Source organism: Vicia villosa, linkage group LG7 (assembly GCF_029867415.1).
Source record: "Vicia villosa cultivar HV-30 ecotype Madison, WI linkage group LG7, Vvil1.0, whole genome shotgun sequence".
NCBI lineage: Eukaryota > Viridiplantae > Streptophyta > Magnoliopsida > Fabales > Fabaceae > Vicia > Vicia villosa.
In genome coordinates, this window is record NC_081186.1 from 96,907,251 (window position 1) to 96,929,890 (window position 22,640).

Consider the following 22,640-nt stretch of genomic DNA (forward strand, 5'->3'; position numbering starts at 1 on the left):
TTTAAATTTGTTTGACCACTTAATTAATAAATGCTCTTAATTTGATAAATAGTTAGTATAATTAAAATATATATGTCCACCTAATAATTATTTGAATATAATTAATTAAATAATATTTAAATACAAATTATTCTAACAGGTTGTAGTTCAAAAAAATTAATAAATAAATCCAAGTAGTTAATTTATAATGATGATCTCATATGAATTCTCCTAGTTCAATTCCATTTTCTTGATATTGTCTATGAGTTTTACCTCAGACTCCCTTTAAATTTGAGATCCCCTCACTACTAGACATACCTTTAGTCTGATACACATGTGCATCATCTTTTTCAAAATCAGGAACAACATGTTAAGGTGAGGAAGCTCTAGAAATTTGAGGATTAAACATCATAATAATTTATTCACAAACAATATTCCTGGAAGTGGACATAGGAATAATCTCCTTCAGAGCCTTTGGTTCATGAATTACCACCTTGAGATTATGACTACTCACAGGTCTAGAGAAAGGAACCACATCTTACATATCGTCATCAATTCATAAACATGTTTCATTAATAGCAACTACATTAGAAATATAATGTCAATGTCATCGACATGTTCCCTAACAAACAACCTACAATTAAAGTTCAGCATAATAGAGGCAACACTTATGGATCTATGTTCTAGTAGGTATAATGTATGCAATAATCAACTGACCTATATGGTATTGATTATGACAACACTAGGAGAGGAAGTCTTCATCTGAAGTTTTAATCAAATTGTTATGCTTGAGTGATCAAGATGTCAAAGTCAATATCTTAAAGACAACACTCAATGTCAATCGGCGTTCTTTGAATCTCTGGTGATCTCAGACAAGCAATCTCTCTAATGATGATGTCTATCAAAAAACATTATCAAGTCTCTTAAGAATAGAAGAAGTCAAGTCCTAGATAAAATGCTAAATCATTTATGTATCAAGCAATGGATCTTGAAAGTTCAGAGTTAATGAAAGAGATGAAATATAAAAAGCTCTCTTAGTATGTGTCTGAGTAATTATAGTTTTGTAAAAGATATTACAGTAGATCTTGAACTATTAAGGTAATGAAAACATTCACCTAAAAGTGTTTAAAACCTCTATAGTTGATAAAACTCCTTTAAGTCCTTAGAGGAACCATTAAATTTTTTGCGGAATTGATAAAGGGTGTTCCTAAATATTTAGGAGGCTTATATACTTTTCATAATTGATTAAGACTCTTGGTCATTCAATTAAAGTAAGGTTTACAACTCCCTACTCGATTAAGTACACTCATAATCGATTAGGACACTAGTCATTGTAGGTTTTCTTTTTGCGAGTTAGTGTTGCCATTTTTATGAAGCAAATAATCAATTAGACCTAACACCTAATTGATTATGGGCATTAAAAAGCTCCTGAATAGTTTTTCTTTTTGTGAGATTTCTCACAGATTAATAGAGGTCTCATTTTACTTTCATACTGCAGCGTAAAACTTGTTTTGACATACTTTATCATTCTCTACTCTTTTTCTTCTCATTTCTTTTATTTCACTAAAAATATCTTAGTGCTTTATGAGTGAAAAGTATCAGTGAGAATTTTATTGTGTAATTTGGTGTAGGGGTAACATCGTAATTTCTTCCAAATATTTTCTATCTCTTGTGGAATATCCGCTGTGCAAAATTGTTGTTTGATTTGTTGTTTGTTAAAATCTCCATTGGTTCATGAGTTTACCTTGTTGTAAAATCTCTTATTTGGCTTATGAGATTGTTTGTTAAAATCTTTGTTTGGTTTAGAGATGATTTGAAAAGATTGTTCTAGTAGAAAAAGATAAAGAAGCTTTATCAAATAGAAAATTTTAAAAGTTCATAAAGAACTTTTAGAGATTCATCACATGAAGATGATACAAACTTAATAAACTCTTGTAGAGATCTCTTTTACAACATCCACAACAATGTTTTAAAAGATTCTCATGAAGTATTTTCTGAAAATAAAAAATGTCAAAGAAGATCATGTGTGCTTCAAAACTTTAAGAGAAGATGATAACACTGAGATAACTTATATATCTTATGAACAAATGCTTAAGCTAAGTTTTAAGCCTAATAAAGATAATGATAAATACAAAAAAATAGCATTGCCAATTTAAAAGAGTATATTTAATTTTTATAAAATAGCAATAAATGCAAGGTGGAGAAATCACTAGCATAAGAAATGAATCTTTAAAATTAGAAAAATGTGAAACATGAGAATCTCTTAAAATTGAAGTAATAAGCTTGCATGAAACCTTAGAAAAATTAACTAAGGTTAAAAATAAGATATATCTAATTTGGACTAATCAAAGAGCATCATACAATGGCTTAGGTTATAAACCTAATAGATCATTTGGAAATATGTGCCATGAAAGGAAGAAATCCAATCGCCTGATTTTTAAGCGCAATTTTTGTAATAAGTTTGACAATTTGGAGCCATATTATTATGCCAAGTTAAATAATTTAATATGGTCCAAGAGAAATTACTCTAGACCTCTTAAATCACTAACGCACAAGACCCAAAAAAAAGTTTTGGTACTAAAGGTAAAAAATTAATTTGTTTTGTAAGATTTCTTTGCAGTTTTAAAGGAGCTAAATGAAAATTTAATAAAGTTATGAAAAACATATGTAAAATCTGAGTATATAAAGTGAAAGATGGTGTTTAGTTGTGTTTGATGATCTCGATAAAGATTAATAAAGTTATTGCTCGGTAGTATTGATGGTTTTGTTCAATAGTCATAGTGGTTCTGATGTTTATGAAGTATGAGAATATATGATGATTGATGACACTCTATTGTCATATAATTTTATCAAGCCTTTGCAGTTGTTTTTATAAGTTTTCGGTTAATTATGTTTAAGTCTTATGAAGAAATTGGAAAAAAGTGAATCAGTGGGGAACAAAGCAAACAAATGAAAAAGTGGAGAAATTATTAAGAAAATGGCGTTTTTCAGTATAATTTACAGCATGACGTCAATCAACTAATTTGATCATATCTAGAGTTTCGTTATTCTGATTGAGATGAGACATTTTGCAAATGAAAAATAAATGGACGAAAAATAGGAAGTAAAAAACTAACACGGTTACAATGTTGATTTTTATATTGGATTTTATCTCTCAATCCTAAAAGTCCAATATCAACTTCTATTTAAAGAGAAATAAGAGAAGGTTTAAGAGAATTGATATATGATTTTAGAGAGCATTTGACGATTGCAAGAGTTCAAGGAGTGGGGATTGAAAGTTTCACTCCATTAAAGACCAATTATGAGTAGCTATTTTTTTTAAAATTAGGTCTTTTGAGATGACTCTAACTTTTGAAATCTGAAATAATTTAACTGTTCAAAACTAGTAATTATTTAAAGAATAGAGAATTATAATATTGTGATAAAGGAATTAACGTGCGATGAAACCTGTTTTGATTTCGAATTCACCTAAGGGATTAGGTGGGTTGTTATTAAAAAAGAGGGTTATACACCAAAAAATTGAGAATAACTAATTTGTTAATTCATTATAATACTAGAGGACCAATTTAAGTGAATAGACGCAATTACTAAACAATGACGAATAAAGGATTCGAGAAAGGCTTGGTCATTGTAAATTCTAATAACTTTCATATTTTTAATTTCTTTTCTATTTAAAACCAAACTTATAAAAATGTTGGTTTGGAGGTGGTCTTTTTGTGGGGAAATTACTTACTCTAATTGTTGTTTTTACGATTTTCGCAAAGATCCGTTGGGTTATTTATCGTAGACCGAATTGGTTTGTAATTTCTTTTTGATCGGCTTTGTTTGATTCCTTGTGTAAAAAGGTTGGAGAACCCTTAGTTCCCCCTTATATATAATCCTTGTTTAAAAAAAAAAAACAAACTTTATGAAAAACCCTTAATTTAAACAATTATATAATACTTTTCGATTGCGTTGTTAAAATAAAACAATTTATATGGATGCAAACTTATCTTTTTTATTACTTCGACACGTTTAGTACCTTTTCAAATTGTCATCAATAATCATGTCACTCTTGAAAATTGTTTTTAGGCAACTCTTAAGGTAGTTTCTCATTCCCTCTTAAGGTAGAGTTTTCTGAAGATATTTTGAGGTAAAACATTTGCAAAAATTGAATCGAAAAAACTGTGATGAAAATATCTAGCAAGTAATATTTATGGTTAGTGAATAATGTTTTTATCACTAATACATTTTTTTATTTTAGTTAAATTTTTTCCTTGCCATGCAATAATGAAATAATATGTCAATGGGTGCAATGTTGAAAGAAAAGAGTTACAATATTATTAAAATTATATTGTTTGTGCATGTGGATTATGGAATATGAGTTGTAAAAAGGTTACACCTTTTACCTTTTATCTTTATGATTTATACAATGCTTTTCATTACTAAAATCTATATGCATGAAGCCATTTCTCTTAGTCTCTCACCTTATGTTAATTAACATTTAATTATTCTGTCAATTCATTGACGAATTTTATTAGACAAATCAGTAGTATGAAAATATAAATATCAAATGAGGACAAGTACTAACAAGGATGATATTTGATTAAGTACACATGAAAAGACATACACCACTTTGACTCGATTTCAAACTCATCTTCACATATACATAGTGATTTATCTAAACTCATTTGTTGAACACTCAACATTATTTATTACACTTAATACATGCATGCATGATGATACAATCAGTTACCATTGTCGGAACTACCACCATGTCCACCTCCACCATGATAACCACCACCACCATTGTAACCTCCTCCGCCACCACCGTGGTTGTATCCTCCTCCACCACCGTTGTAACCACCACCTCCATGGTTGTATCCTCCTCCGCCACCATTGTATCCACCACCACCACCACCATGGTTGTATCCTCCTCCGCCACCATTGTATCCTCCACCACCACCGTGGTTGTAGCCTCCTCCACCACCATTGTAACCGCCGCCTCCACCATGGTTGTAGCCTCCTCCACCACCGTTTTAACCGCCGCCTCCACCATGGTTGTAGCCTCCGCCGTAATATTTAGCATCATTTAATTCATCTGACTTTTCAACAACCTCTGCATATACAATATTGTGTGAATTTAATCATTTAATTCATAAATCTTTAATATTATGAATGATCCCTACTACTTTTAATAGTATTAATAAAATAGCATATGTACTCATATTTTGGAGACTAAAATAAAAAAACATAATTTACCATCTTTGGTATTAGTTGAAGTCTCGGTTAAGTCCCTAGCTGACACTTGTGAGGAAATAAGAAGAACCATGGCCAGTAGACCAAGGATGAGGAATGCGTTTTTGGAATCCATTGTACTCAACTCAAGTTGATTGAAATGTGATATTTGTTAGTGAAGGATGGAAATAATAGTAAGAAAGTGTAACTCAAGTTGATTGAAATGTGATATTTGTTAGTGAAGGATGGAAATAATAGTAAGAAAGTGTGCTCTATTTATAGTGGAAGGAAGTAGGAATCAATACGGAAGTTTTAGTTGGTAGTTGGGATGAAGCTAATTCAATCTTGTCTACTTGCTATTAGCTGAAAGAGACAGTTTTGAAATCATAGTACTTATAGTCAACACTAGATATCTCGTGCTGCCTAGTGGAGCTGCATTCCAAATAATCTACACATCATTCAAAATATACTTTAAATAAATAAAAAACGAATACACATCATTCATAATAACCAAATTTAAAAAAAATAAAAAATAGAAAACAAACTAATATTTTTTTAAAATTATGCCTGTTTGGGGTGTTTTTCACATAAGCGTCTTTTATTTTTTAAATTTTTTTCAATTACCTACAGATTTACCTGCGGATTTGGTGTTACTTCCGTATTTATCAACAGACTAAACATTAAATAATTTTATAGATAAATTCGCATATAAATCCGAAAGTAATACTAAATCCGCATGTAACTTAAAACATTTATATAAAAAATAGGAGGCAGCTTGTGGGATAGCGCATACGTGAAACCACTCTCAAACATAGTTAGATGGTTAATTTAATTTTTTGAAATATTAGTTTATTTTGTATTTTGTATTTTTTTTTAAAATTTGATTATTAAATCAGCTTCAAAGATTGATTTGGCTAGAGTTCTAAACGTGAATGATTAGTGTTTCAAGTAGATTTTGAGAAAGATTTATTACTATGTTCAGTTAGTCGTTTTTGAAGTATGTGTTGATTAAGTTCATAGCAATAACTTATAAGTTTAATTTTAGAGAATTTTTTCACCCACCTCCTAACCTTCTTGCCCATCCCTGGTGAATTTACCATACTACCCCTTGTTTCGGAAGTTCATTTCCGAAAAGGTACTTTTTTTTGGAAAAAATGTGTTTTCGGAAATGAACTTCCGAAAACGTGTTTTTTTTAATATAAAATATTGATTTCGGAGATGCATCTCCGAAATAAAGTTACATTTTCAGAAAATGTGGTGTTTCGGAAGTTCATCTCCGAACTCACCCCCCATGATGGAATTCGGAAATGAACCTCCGAATTTATGTCTGGACAGAAGAAAAATGAAAAACAACAACGATTCGCTTTATTTAATCGGGTGAAGATTACAACGATAATATTACTGAAAATTAAAGTTACATATTGTTGAACACGAGTAGGTGGGGATGAGTCAACATTTTGATAACGTCGTCCGCCGATCTTTGAAGTTTGGCGTCCAACTCGATCGGGCCTTTCGAAGAAAATTGGTCGAACGTTGTCCACATAACCGCTAAATCTTCGTCGTTCTTGATCTCAAAAGGTGTGAACTTAATGCCTCCCTCGTCGTTAAGCGATGGCGAGCGGTACTCGAGCTTGACAACCTTTCGATTCTCGGGATAGCGCAAAAGCGTGTTGAGCGACAGTATCAATTCCGCAAAAGGCGTGTCGCGCGAGAAGCGAAATTGGAACGGCATCGGGTAGCCGATTTCAAAGTAGACGAATGCTAGGTGGGTTCGACGTAATGACAAAAAGTCTTAATGGAACCACACAAAGACCTAAAGTGTACCAATTTCTCGGTATACACCTCTTCGGAGTGTGCATCCAAAATTTCCTTCCATGCCGACATTATCCTTTCAACCACAACACCGGCTTTGACAACTTTACCATTTTCATCCGGCCTATCTTTTGTCCCAACCGCGGGTTTCAACTTGCTTCTCACGTTGCAAGTTATGTGATGCCGAAAAAGTAAAGCGGTAGATGTCGGGAAGACGGTATCGACCGCATTCATCAAAGCATTGTCTCGATCGGTGACAATGACGTTTGGCATAACCTCTTGATCAACTAACAAAGACTTGCAAATTCCCAAGGCCCACGTAAAGTTTTCTTCTTTTTCACACTCCAAAAAAGCAAACCCCACCGAATAAGTCTTGTCCGTCGAGGTCACACCGACGATCTCTAGAAGAGGAAGCCTATACTTGTTTGTCTTGTACGTCGAATCCATGACTAGAACGGTTGGAAATGTGTTGAACAATTTGATACTTTCGGGATGAGTTCAAAAAATATCACGCACGGTAACTTTGTCCTCGGAGGTTCGGAAGCTTGAAACATAATTGTTATCGCCTAGAAGTTTCAAAAGTTGTTGCATTTCCGACCGAGGGCCCATATTTAAAACCTTGAGATTGTGCCGTTCATTGTAAACTTGCTTGATATTTGAAACGCTATCCGGTTTCTTACGCTTCAAATCGGCAAGTATGTTGCGAGGCGCCACTTTGACTATCGTTAGGTCCGATATCACTTTCCTCTCTTCGCGGGACAAACGACACGCCATTGGATGTCCGTGTAACTTGACATCCAAGGCATGATTATGAATTCCACAAATTACGGTTAACCGCCACATATCATCAACCCTCCGAGTGGCACGCAACTTAAACGGATAACCACACTTTCTCGATCCCGTGTCCTCGTGTTTTAGCACACGGTTTGATTGTCCATAACTACCACCCCGTTCGCAATTCAAAACAACGAAAGCTTTCCGCCTACTATTTCCGTTGTCCGACCTTAAAATAACAATTCCAAATCCAAGTTTACTAGCTTCGTTCCGAACCCACTCAATCAATTGTTTGCGACTACCGAAGCTCCGATCATTTCTAAATTCTTGCCGAACATCAACCGCATTGATCATAGGAGTAACGTCAATAACCGGATCGTTATTAACGTTGACAATTTCCGGATTTAATACTCCATCGTCTTGCACAATGTTGTCCGGATGCACCATACCTAACAAATGCAAAAATTAGCAAAATTGGCCAAAACTGTTTTTTTTTAACTGCCAGGGCATATTTCGGAAGTTCATTTCCGAAATTTATTAGGTGATATATTTCGGAAATGAACTTCCGAACCATATCAGTTTTCAGCATAAATTTGTTGAATCAATGTAGTGAAATAGGGGATGAAATGAGAGATGTTTACCTGAAATTGTAGCTTTCTATGCTCCCTTTAACGTGATCAACGGTTTGAAACTTGATTTTAGGGCAAAAAATTGATGGAGATTGATTGGGTTTTAGAGAGGGTTTAGAGAAGTTTTGGAGAAAAATGATGAAATAGTGAAGGAGGGAAATTTGTGTATGCAGCAATATTTTCGGAAATGAACTTCCGAAAATATTCACGGTTTTGAGTTTTTTTGACTTCGGAAATGTATCTCCGAAAACACCACTTTTTTAGTGTTTTCGGAGATACATTTCCGAAGTAAAAAAAAATTCAAAAAAAAATAACTTCGGAGATGCATCTCCGAAGCAAGGGCAGTTTTGGGTTTTCGCTGGGGGTGACCCCCATAGGAAGGTGGGTAAAGAAATTTTCTAATTTTATAAACAAATTAGATTTTAATCAACGCGCAATCTTTGAAAAGACATTTATTTAAAAACTAAGGAGCATGTTTTCTTAACTTTTATTGGTAATAAAAAAATTAGTATAATTTTTCGAAAGACAAGCACTACTATAAAATAATATATTACAATGGTTTATCTGATAACTGTGGTAATAACTTTTTTTAGATAATTTTTTTTATATTTAATAAAATAAATTTTACTATGGTCGTAGACTTGTAGTCAAAAACCATGGTAAAATATATCTGAAGTGTAGGGGTTTGAATCTTACTGCCAACAATTTTTTATTTTTTCATTACAAAATTAGTTTGTTCTTATATATTATCACGACTCATATAATCAACCGTGGTAGAACATGCTATCTTTTTTTCATGGTTCTTTTTATCAACGCGGTGAAAGCGGTGTTGCATATTTATATATAAACAAAATTATCCCTCGGTTCAGTACATCACAGTCGTCACTCTCAAAATAAAATCCTAACATCTCTCGCTCGTCTCTCTCATATATCCTTATCTCCATTAATATTTCAACAACCTTTCTTCACAACCACACAAAATGAAAACTCCAAAGTCATTCAGCAAACTCATCTTCTTCGAAAGTTTATATTTATTGCATCAAATCTTAGAAAATCTTTACATTTCATGTTCGTCTTCATAGTAGTTTATGTTTCAAATCTTAAAAATGGTTACTTTTCAAGTTCGTCTGAGACATGTACGTTTCGGAAACATTTTATGAGTTGATATGTTGTTGTTGTTAATAATAAAAGTTGTATGTTGTATGTTGTATGTAGTTTATGTTATGTTGTTGGTGATTTATTGTTGTTATTAAAAGTTGTTTGTTGTATCTTGTATGTTGTTTAAGGTTTGTTTTTTATGAATGTTGTTGTTAAGGTGTGTTTAGAACATGAGTTTATTATATCTTATGTGGTTTGAGTATTTTTTGAACTCCTTATCAAATATATAACTTTTCGGATTGTATTAAAAAATTATAATAATGATATATAAAGTTTTATTAAAAAACAAGTCACACCGTTCAATACTAGACAAGAATTTTTCAGTCTATTGTTTGTATTTTGCTCTTTAACGGTTAGAACTTGGTTTAATACTTCTAATTCTTCAATCGCCCTTTTCCCCACTTCTAATTTTGTATACAAAGTAAAAAATATTTTGCAAAATGAACTATAAGTAAAGGAAGAGGAGGTTGAAGAACTAGGAGTATTGAAATAAAATCTAACTGTTAAAGAACAAAATACGGATAGTGAACTTATTTTGTGTATTCAATTTATCTTAAAAACTGCTGATGTTGAAATTGCAAGCCCACGATAATGATAGTCACCCACTTATTTGAATTTTTCTATTTTTCGCAAATTTAATGATATGTATGGATATAGTGTTTCTTGGTTTTTTCTATGGATACAAATTGGGAGCACTCAGCATTTAATGTTAACAAAGATTTAGACAAATTACTTGCAATTTGTGAACATTGTTGCCGACATGATTATTAGTTCTATAGCTTATCGAATCGTATGTTAAAATTAGTGTTGTTTTATATTTTATTAAACGGTGCAATATTTACTAGTGATTTTATTTGCCATATCTAAGTTATGCAATATCCTCGTAAAAAAACTAACTTATACAATATTTTTATAAATTGATTTGCTGTCAACTAATTTATATGTTATTCACTAAATTCTTTACCAAATAATCTTTATAAATGTAACCATAATATAGTCTTATATGAAAGTTACAAAACCGCCTAAAACAACTCCTTTAATAATGGTAAGAAATTATTGGTAATAGAATTCAAACATGTGGAATCAGAGAGGGCAACAAATATTTAGATGTTGATATCTGCTTTACCAATTGCGACCTTAAATGAATAATGTCTTTTATTGGTGAACAAACAAATCTTCTTGTTGATCTTTTGCTAAAAAATATATTAAGTTAACATCATGATTATGACTTAAACACAAAAAGAAAACTTTATTTATGACATTAATCAACGACAGACTCATCCTTTTAGTTATTTAGGTAAGTCTTTTTTGATGAGTTTGCAAGTATGTTTGCTTAATAGTCACTCGTTGAGTGCTGTTTTTAAGTCTTTAAAGTCTTTTATGTGTGTTTATCCCGTATCTTTATTTTTTATAGATAATTGATTATTATAATTAATAAGTGAAAAATAAGAGATACTCCAATTCTTACGAAAAATAATTTTACGAATAATAAGAGAACAAAAATTCAGCAACAAATTAATTAATTGCGAATGATATCGCAAAGATACACAAAAAGCGAATTTGGTTTAATGTTGAAACTACGGTTTTTTATCACTTCAGTTGACGTAACTGGTTATACTGTTTGCCGTAACCGGTTACGAACTCGTGAAACAGAGTTACTGGTGTTGTTGTAGTAGCGTAACCGGTTACGCTGTTAGCCGTAACCAGTTACACTGAAGCTTAGCTGTTTTTTCTGTTTCTGTTTAGGCTGTTTTATTAGTTCCAATCACTTTGTATCTTGTACTATAAAAGGGGCTCACTACTCCTATTGTGGTTAATGCCCATTTGTCCACCCACCCTCTCTCTCTCTCTCTCTCTCTCTCTCTCTCTCTCTCTCTCTCTCTCTCTCTCTCTCTCTCTCTCTCTCTCTCTCTCTCTCTCTCTCTCTCTCTCTCTCTCTCTCTCTCTCTCTCTCTCTCTCTCTCTCTCTCTCTCTCTCTCTCTCTCTCTCAATTTCTTTAATCTTCATCTCCTTCAATTGTTCATTTTCTCCATTAATAAAACCTTAATTTGATTTTTATGTTCCAACATTTAGAACGTTTAATTCTACGAGAGTAGTAATAACGTATTGTTTCGTTAAGCATTATTTGGAGTACCGAATTTATATTTTGTTCATTAACTAAAACAATTATTAATTTGGTTTTGAAGTAATTTTGATTGATTTTAATTTAATAAAAATATATTTAAGACTATGATTTCCGCCTATGACTCACTCATGTAAACTTTTATTTACCTTTCTACTTTAAGACTTTGTGCAAGAACGTAAAATGCATTAAAGTAAAATTGCTGTAAGTGTAATTTGAGGTCATATGGTGTTTTATATCCCTGAACCAAATAAAATAGCCATAATTCACAATTAGAGATGCTTAAAATCAGAGTGTAAATGTCTGAAAAGTGGAAGGGCCAGAAATGAAACAACAAGACATTGAAAATCCAAAGGTCGTTGCGGAAATTACAGTCATAATAGCCATTATGGTCAGACGATAATACCCCCTTGTTTTGTGCAGCTTCCTCTGCTCTCTTCTCCAGTTTTCAAACATCTTCTTGTATCTTTTCTACTTCAACATCTATCCACTTGATCATGAATTTTCACCTTCAAAACTCCTAAAACACAAAGAAAACAAGGAAACAAAATTTAAATAGAACAAAAATGGAATGAAAGTACTAGAATAAACAATAAAATGAAATTCTAAGAACGATTAAAATGCAACTTATCATAGATAAATGAAAAAAATTAAAAAGTAAACAATCAACTCTTTAGGAAGAATGTGACTTTCTAATTTATACATTTCTGTTGTGTTTTGGAAACAACAAACCAATTATAAAACTTCATGAAGAAATTGAATCAAAATTTATAAATCCAAACCTTCAAAATAAAAAAAATCGGTTGGTTTTCATAAAAGTTACCCCATGCAGAAATAATGCTAAAACTTATAATAGACTTTAAAGTTGCAAAGGTTCTATGTAACCACTTCCAACATAAGTACCAATATTGAATTCCTTCTATCATGACACCATCTCACACATAGTAGTGACAAAATGGGCCTAGCCCGTCGGGCATGCCCATTTTTCCCGTATTTTTTGTGGGGCGAGTCAAAATTTTAGGCCCTCACGTTCTAATTTGCTTGTTTCGCCATGTCCTCTTTATTGCAGACATTAACGTGAATTTTTTTAATTTTTAGGCTTAAAATTTATAATGCCCGTAGGCCCCCTCTGCCCCACCATCATTTTTTTTAGGCATGGCAAGGTTTTAGGCCTGCACCCTCAATAAAGTCCGCTCCGCCCTACCCTATTTTTTGGAGCCTGTTGTGGGGATGGCCTAAACGGGGAGGGCATGCCCGTTTGTCACCCCTATTAACACATATTCATCTCAACATCCTCATCATAGCATCCTCACAGTCTGTCAAAACAATTCCATGAATTTGAATACTAGTCATGTAATTTTAAAATAGTTGTGTTTCTTTGCATGTCCATAATTGTTGCATGTGCAAGAAAAATAAGTTTTACAATTATCGTATCCATAGAGACATGTAATTTTAAAGACAGAATCATAGTGATATATTATTCTAAGTAAAAAAAAAGTTTTATGTTTAATGTGAAGCAAAAAAGTAAATAACAGAAAATAAATGACAAAAAGTAATGTTGGAGATTTCGATGTTAACAGTGAGAATGCTTGTTGAGGGTAGATTTCATCGTTACGTATATACCATGCACATCCATAGGTCAATAATATGTTCCTCTACTCAGTGTAAAATACTACCACATGCTACCTTTATTCATATCTCCTTTCGATCTCCACGCCGTGAGATCACTGTATTACTTAATAGAACGATATATGTTACTATTAACCAATAGAGAATTAAATCTTAATAGTCATAAAGTAGAGATACTCTACACTAATCATGCTACATTACATGTGGACATTGAGTCTATACATATATCTAGGCTTAGTACTCAATAGGTGATTATCTTGGATCAAGTAATGGAAAGCACCTCTCGGTGTCTGGTCACACCATGAAAATATGTTTTAGGTTGCAAAATTAAAATAAGCATTAAGATTAAAGAGTCACCAATATTTACAGCATGAGTAGATTTACATGGAATGTCATAACCTATTTAGTACATAAATATAATGACTACATATAACCATAACAATAAAAAATTTAGCTACGCTTACACATGGTTGTCGTAACAATTGGCCTTTTTAGAAAAGTTGACTTCGAAACTGGGATCTGCCATATTACTGAAGCAGCGGTTCTGCGTTAAGACTTCCATTCGATCTTGTTGTTATAGACTAGAGTGGACATACTCCAATTATATACTCCTCTGATCCACCAAAACTCTCTTTGCACTGAACTAAAAACTTTAATTTATAGGTAAAATTCTGAGGCTCTGCGCATTGTTCTTGCGTCCAACTCACCTATCGTATTGTGACACTTTGAAAAAGAACACTAAAATCAGTTTCTAAATTCCGTCACAAATACCGTATCTAAATTTCAATCACTAAATTCGACGCAAAAGCTTAGCGACTAGCACTTTTTCAACCAAAAAGTAATGGTCGTTAAACGTTTTAGGGACCAATTTTTAAGTTTTTTCTGTCTCTAATTCGATCACTAAAAGCGAATTTTCTAGTTGTGATTTTAATACATCTTTTAAATTATTTTTTGTTTGGGCATAATGTTTCAAAAAGGAAAGATCACAAATAATTAATAGTATGATTTACACTTTCAAATTATGTTAATATCAGTTTATTTTCTTTGACAATTTAAAAAAAAATCATTATTGTATCTAGATGAACTCTCATAACTTTGAGAAAATATGACTTAAATAATGTCGGTGTAGGTAATTTGGACTTAAAAGGGAAAGATACGAGGAGCCTGTGGGCTACCTAGGGTCCTCCAGATTTACACAAAGGCCATGTCGCATGCTAGTACCTACATCCCGCTCAGAGGGAACCAGGCGAATGGGTATTTTTGTACCGTCTACATCATGTCAGGACCAGTGAGGCACTTGACGGTAGAGGTCGAGTAGCTAGCAAACGACGTGGTGGACGAAAGGCAAGGCCAGAGGCAGGGATGAGGAGGAGGATGTTGTCCGACACACACAATAGTGATGCCTGTGGTTTTATTGATGTTTGTATTTTGATTATATTTTTTCAGTTTATTTTGATTATGTATTTGACGATATTTAGATGATTTATACGATGTACTCTTTTGTTGTACATATTTCATTGCCTTTAAATTGCACTACTTTTATGTACTATAATTTAATTTTTTTTGTTAAAAATATTGAAGTTTTGGAGTGAAATAACACTGATTTATAATATAGGAGAAGGTTTCGCAGGTACATCTACGGAACACTATATATTTAATACGTTCCGTAGATACATCTACGGAAGATTCACTGAACTCAAATATTTTGAATTTTTCAAATGTTCACTATGTTTTTTAACGCTTCCGTAGATATATTTACGGCAAAAAACCAAAATTATTATAAAAAGGTGCTTCCGAAGGTGTAACGGAAACATAGGGCATAATTGGATGTAGGATATTGCAAGACAAGTGAACAATAACTTAATAAATATTTCCTATTCCATTTATAAAAATAAAAAAATTAATAATTATTTTAAATTTTATTTACAAAACAGGTAAAGTCTAAGATGAGGGAGCAATTAAGTCCATCACCAGTGCACCACTAATAATTTACCATTGGATCTACTAAAATAATTTAAAGGTTCAGATTTTTTGAAAACACCAATGCCTTCCCTTATTGAATCCTCACTCTTTAATTTATTTTTTCCAGCAAAAATGACTCACTAAGGGTAAGCATTTCCGCAAAACCAAATCATGGATTACATTTGCAAATCTAATTTTTCACTTAGTTTCTTGAAAGTCATAATAAAATTTAAAATTCAAGAAAACTGGGAATTTTTTTAGCAAGACGATGAAGGTTACTGATATTTTTCTTAAAAATAATTTCTATCACATAAAATTTACAATGTTTTTTCTTCCTTTCATTCTTCCTCTTGTTATGCTACTCCCTTTTTCCCCTTTTATGAGGTATCTATTCTACAAACATGGTTAACATTATTTTATCTCTAATGAGACGTAAAATCAACCAAAGATGAAAAATAGAACAAAGAGAATAAATCTAGAACTAAAATATTTTTTAATGGATTCCAAAATATATAAAGAAAAAAAATAGAAATCTAAGAAACACCATGCAATTTATCTTCTACTGGGTTTGGAGGATAATAGCAAAGGTAATGAGAAGGAGATAAAATTAAAGGAAGGGTAAAAAGGATGAAAGAAAGGGTAAAAGAAACTGTCAATAAAAAATATAGAAGAAGAAGAGTCAAGAATCGGGTGCTAGCAGATATAGAGACATAGGTGTTACATTTTTTTAAATTGAGCAAATCTCAACCTTTAAATTATTTTAAAAGATCTAACGGTTTATTATTAGTGGTTCATTGGTGAGGGACTTAATTCCTCCCTCATTTTAGAAGTCACCTACAAAACAATAACAAATTTTTAAAAATTATATTTAAATTAGTCTAATATTATTTTGCTTAAAAACACTATGAAATATATATTACTTAAAACATGGGTGAAAAATACAAAACAAGTTTTATTTATATTTTATAAATAAAATATTATTTATTTTTTGAATTGTATATTTGAAAATCAAAATATAAATTATGTAAATTTTGTCCGAAATATTTGTGAAATGAATGTTCCATTTGAAAGTAATCTAAAAATTATTTGAATTTAGTTTAAAATTTGCATAAGGGATATATAAACTTAGAAGGAGGCGAAGTAGTAACAAGGATGATATTTGATTTATTACACATGATTGATTACACATTCAGCACTTTGGTTCGAAATCAAACTCATCTTCACATAAACATAGTGACTTATCTATACTATATAGTGAGAAGATAGATACTACATAACCTCAAAAGATTCATGATTCTCTATACCTCTTTTATTACTCATAGTACGTCCATGCATGATTATATAATCAGTTACCATTGTCGGAACTACCACCATGTCCACCTCCATAACCACCACCACCGCCATGGTTGTATCCTCCTCCGCCACCATTGTAACCACCACCTCCATGGTTGTATCCTCCTCCGCCACCATTGTATCCACCACCTCCATGGTTGTATCCTCCTCCACCACCATTGTATCCACCACCACCATGGTTGTATCCTCCTCCACCACCATTGTATCCACCACCACCATGGTTGTAGCCTCCTCCACCACCATTATAACCCCCACCACCATTATAACCCTCACCACCACCGTGGTTGTAGCCTCCTCCGCCACCATTGTAACCGCCGCCGCCACCATGGTTGTAGCCTCCACCGTAATATTTGGCATCATTTAATTCATTTGACTTTTCAACAACCTCTGCATATACAATATTGTGTGAGTATAATTATTAAATTAATTTTAGAAATCTATTTGTTTTCAAAATTAAGAAAGAAATCTTTAACATTAAAAATGATCCCTACTACTTTTAATTATTTAAATAAAGGGGACAACTTTTCTACCCATCACAATAAATTGGGTAGAGTACCTCCAACCAATCACATGATTCCATCTCATTTAATATATTTAATTATTTATTAAAATACTATAAATATTTGTTATTTTCAAAACATTTTACAAAGGAAGTAACCTTACCTAACATTTTAAGTTGGATGGATAAGAATTCACCTTAAATAAAATCATTAACTCCTATTTTAGAGACTAAAATAAAAGACATAATTTACCATCTTTGGTATTAGTTGAAGTCTCGGATAAGTCCCTAGCTGACACTTCTGAAGAAATAAAAAGAAACATGGCCAAAAGGCCAAGGATGAGGATTGCATTTTTGGAATCCATTGTATTCAAATGTGATATTTGTTAGTGAAGGATGAAAAATAGTTAGAAAGTGGTCTCTATATATAATGAAAGGAAGGATGAATCAATACGGAACGCTTACTTGGTAGTTGGGATGAAGCTAATATGTATTAATTCAATCTTGTCTACTTGCTATTAGCTGAAGAGACAGTTTTGAAATCATAGTACTTCTAGTCATCACTTGATATCTCGTGCTGCCTCGTGGAGCTGAATTCCAAATAATCACCATACATTTATAATTAATATTGTTTATATCCATAAAAAAAAAATGTGGTCAAGATTCAAAAGATTGATTGGTCTAGAGCCTCTAAGCATGGATGATTAGAGTTTAATTGAACTTTAAAGAAGGCTTAAATAATTTTAAACTACTATGATATTTTATTAATTTTATAATTTATTAACGAATACGGATATCCGTGGACACATATATCATTAAATTTGTCCAAATCCATTAAAATACGAATATTTAAATATTCATTTATTTTATAAGTGGATAAGAGATACTCGTTCAATATCTGTGATAGATATTACCCGCGAGTTTAAATTTTTTTGTCATCCTTAGGTGTAACGTGTTATCTTTTCATAACGGTTCATTTTTTTCAATCATGGTGAAAGGTGTTATATATATATATATATATATATATATATATATATATATATATATATATATATATATATATATATATATATATATATATATATAATATGCAAAATTATATCTCCCATCAGTACACAACACACGTCCTTCTCAAAATAAAATCCTAACATCTCTCACACGTCTCTATCATATATCCTTTCTTCACAAACATGAAAAATGAAAACCCCAAAGTCATTCAGCAAACTCGTCTTCTTTGAAGGTATACTTTTGTTGCATCAAATCTGAGAAAATCATTACCTTCCAGGTTCGTCTTAATAATAATTTATGTTTCAAATCTTAGGAAATGACTACTTTTCAAGTTCGTCTAGGACATGAATGTTTCTGAAAATTTTTATGAGTTGATTTGTTGTTGTTATTAGTAATAAAAGTTATATGTTTTATATAGTTTATGTTATGTTGTTGATGATTTTGTTGTTGTTAGTAAGAGTACTTTGTTGTATCTTGTATGTTGTTTAATATTTGTTGTATCTTATATGTTGTTTAAGGTTTGTTGTTAATGAACGTTGTTGTTAAGGTTTGTTTAGAAGATGAGTTTATTATATCTTATCTAGTTTGAGTGCTTTTTCAATCCCCTTAACGAATATCTAACTTTTTGAATTGCATTAGAAAATTATAATATGGTATCACTACTACAAAAAGCGCTTCTAAGGTCGGACGCGGTATTTATTTTACCTCGGCAAAAGAATTGAGATAACGAAAGGCGTCATGAAAAGTAATGATTTAACACATCGGTTTTTAAAACACTGAGGTAAAGGTTTATTATGGTATGGGTTCGAACCAAAATTTCTAAACTTTTATTATTTACAAAAACTAGCGTCTTTTTTATCTCGTTTATAAAAACAAACTGATGGGTCATTAGTTGTTATTTTTAATTAAACTCGTTACAGTATTTACAAAGAATATTACATTAATTGTCCATGAAGATCATATGTTGGATCTTCAATTCCTTGATATTCTGGGCAACATGTAATACTGAGAATCTCTTTTCTCAAAAACAAACATAAGAGTTTGTTAAAGGATATTCTCTACGGATCATCTTGCATAAATTTGTTTCTGTTCAAAAAATGGATAAAATAATGAATATAAATAATCAAAAATATTTTCGATATAAAAATTTAATAGAACAAACCTTGAACCCAGTTGATATTTTGCTCTTGCAATCCATCGAAGAGAATTTTTCCAAGTTTCCTTATGTTTCATTTAGATTTCCAATATCGTAAGAGAACTTAAATAATGGACGTCCCTTAAGTTTTACACAGATCACTAATGATGGATTCTTGAGCGTTGATAATCTTTATACGAACGACAAAGATTTGTTTAAGGATGTTGAATAAAAATAGGGAAAGAAACACTTAACTATCTTCTCGATTTTTAATATATAACCGAGGGGTTTGAGTAAAATAATTTTTTTCCAAAAATTGTTAAATTGTTAACCCAGAATATTAAAAAAACATTGTATGAAACAAATCTTCGCAGAATATCAGATTGTTTATCCAAAATATTAAAATTACAGCACGAGCAGGTCGCATACAAAATTTGTTGCATACAATGTATTTTTAATATTCTGGGTAAACAATGTAACCATTTTTGAGAAACAACTATTTTACTCTAACCCCTCGGTTTGTCAGGGTTTTTTTTAAATGGTTACATTGTTTACCCATAATATCAAACATACATTTTATGCAACAAATCTTTGCAGAATATCAAGATTGTTTACCTAGAATATAAAAAATGCAGCATATCCAGGTCTCATACAAGGTGGTAAAGATGTCTTGAATGTCACACATGTCTTCACCAAGATTGATTGTTGATGTTATGATTATCACTGCTTTCGCTAGCATATAGAATTTGCATGATTGGAATGCATCCAACTTGTAATCAAGTGTGTATCATAAAATAGAAGATATGTTTTCTGTACTTGCAATCCATCAGTAAAAACTTTTAGAAATAAATCATAGTTGTTCAAAACCTTAAACAACAACATCAACATCATTGTAAAAGCTGGAAAAAAATTTTGTTCAAGGTAGAATAATAATTTTTTTCAATTTTATAATCCATCCTAAAAAAATGATACATTTGACGGTGGGACGGCTACAAAAAAGATAGTATATGATAAAATATGTTCAGCGAGTGTTTCATAGTAAAATCTGATTATTTTATCCCTCGGTTTATCAAAGAAACCGAAGGATTAGTTCATTTACTTTATAGTTATTAACAAATAAAAACATAAAGTGTATTAACTGAGATTCAAAACATGTCCTGAATAGTATATCACATTGGTGTTTATAAAAATCGAGGTAACAAATTGTTTTATATATATATATATATATATATATATATATATATATATATATATATATTTATATATATGTATATATTTATTTATTTTAGATGACGTTAAAACTTCGTCATTAAAAGCGTTATTTGTTACTACCTCCGGTCCCATTTATAAGAAAAGATTCTCTTTTTAGATACATTGAATAAATAATGTATTTGGACAATATGTTGTCTAAATACATTATTTATTCAATGTATCTAAAAATGGAATCTTTTCTTATAAATGAGACCAAAGGGAGTATAGTGTATATAAAGATATATTAAAAAACAAGTTACACTGTTCAATGCTAGAAAAGAAATTTTCAATCCTTTGTCTGTATTTCGCTCTTTAACAGTTAGAACTTAGTTTATTGCTTCTAGTTCTTCAACCGCTTTCTTTCTCCACCTTTAATTTTGTTTCCAAATAAAAAAATATTTTGCAAAATGAACTAGAGGTGAAGGAAGAGGAGGTTGAAGAACTAGGAGCATTGCAACAAAAACTAACTACTAAAGAGAAAAATGCGGATAATGGGATGAAGAATTCTTGTTCTTCTAGTATAACTTAATTTTTCATATTATAATCTTCTACTCATATTGAAAGGCTATATGTTTAGTGAGCATTGACGAAATAAGCATTTCACATAATTTATAATAAACTCAGTGTATATATCACAACAGTTGTTTAGAACAGCTATTGTTAAAAGTTATGCGTTGAGAATATCACAACGACTGTTTAAAATAACCGTTATGAAATGTAGCACACTTAGTATATAATTACAACTACACGACCATAGTGAAAAACATCATATTTGCAATCACCCCTACCTCACAATGATTGGTCAAATGTGGTGGTATTTTTTTTCAACTTTCTAAAATGGCTTTTACTTAGTAGGGAGTCTATTCAATTTATCTTTGAAAACTATTGATGTTGAATTTGGAAGCTACGACAGCGAGAGTCAACCACTTATTTGAATTTTTCTAATTATTTGCAAATTTAACGATATGTATGCATTTAGTGTATATTGGTTTTTTCTATCGATACAAATTTGGAGCGATCATCATTTAAAGTTAACAAAGATTTAGACAAATTACTTGCGATTTGTAACATTGTTGCCGACAAGATTATTAGTTCTATAGCTTATTAACTCGTATGTTAAAATTAGTGGTTTTTTATATTTTATCAAACGGTGCAATATTTACTAGTGATTTTATTTGCCATCATCTAAGTTATGCAATATCCTCGTAAAAAAACTAACTTATACATTATCTTTATATATTGATTTGCTGTCAGCTAATTTATATATTTTTCACTAATTTTTTTGCCAAATAGTCTTATATAAATGTAACCAAAAGATAGTATTATATGAATTCAAACATGTGGAATCAGAGAGGGCCACAAATATTTAGATGTTGATATCTTCTTTACCAATTGCGACCTTAAATAATGTCTTTTATTGGTGAACAAACAAATCTTCCTGTTGATCTTTTGCTAAAAAATTCATGGGATTATGACTTAAACACAAAAAGAAAACTTTATTTATGACATTAATCAACGACAGACTCATCCTTTTAGTTATTTAGAGAGTTTAGGTAAATCTTTTTGATGAGTTTGCAAGTGTGTTGCTTAATAGTCGTTGGGTGCTGTTTTGAAGTCTTAAAAGTTGTTTATCCCGATATCTTTATTATTTCTTTTTTATAATTGAAGAGATTATCATAATTAATAAGTGAAAAATAAGAGATACTCCAACTCTTACGAAAAATAATTTTACTAATAATACGAGAACAAAAGATTCGGCAACAAATTAATTAATTGTCACTGATATCGCAAAGATACACAAGAAGATTAATTGGTCTAAAACGTTTAGTCATACAATAGAAGTAATAACGCATTGTTTCGTGGAAATTTTTTAGGTCGACACGGTTATAAGAAATTGTTTTACACACAACCAATCACAAATTTTTAATTAATTAAAAAATAAATTAAGAGTTTTCTCTCTCCTTCATAATCTCAACCACCTCATGAATCCAATTAAAAACAAAATAAAAATAAAAATAAATTAAAAAATTGCTCTCTTCTTATTGGTTGTGCCTAAGAAATAGATTTATGGTCGTGTCCATGCAAGAATTCCTCTTGTTTCGTTAAGTATT

The 22,640-nt window shown here is 31.2% G+C and overlaps 1 protein-coding gene and 1 pseudogene across 1 annotated transcript; both read right to left on the reverse strand.

Annotated features, from left to right (window-relative positions):
• Window positions 1-4,542: 4,542 nt before the first annotated feature.
• Window positions 4,543-5,425, reverse strand: LOC131617922 (abscisic acid and environmental stress-inducible protein-like; annotated as a pseudogene).
• Window positions 5,426-16,424: 10,999 nt separating this feature from the next.
• Window positions 16,425-17,544, reverse strand: LOC131617924 (abscisic acid and environmental stress-inducible protein-like). Its single transcript, XM_058889192.1, has 2 exons — window positions 17,389-17,544; window positions 16,425-17,023 (listed from the first exon to the last, which is right to left on the reverse strand). Exons 1-2 carry the CDS (start codon window positions 17,498-17,500, stop codon window positions 16,629-16,631), a joined length of 507 nt encoding a protein of 168 aa, XP_058745175.1. The 5' UTR covers window positions 17,501-17,544; the 3' UTR covers window positions 16,425-16,628.
• Between the last annotated feature and the right edge of the window lie 5,096 nt (window positions 17,545-22,640).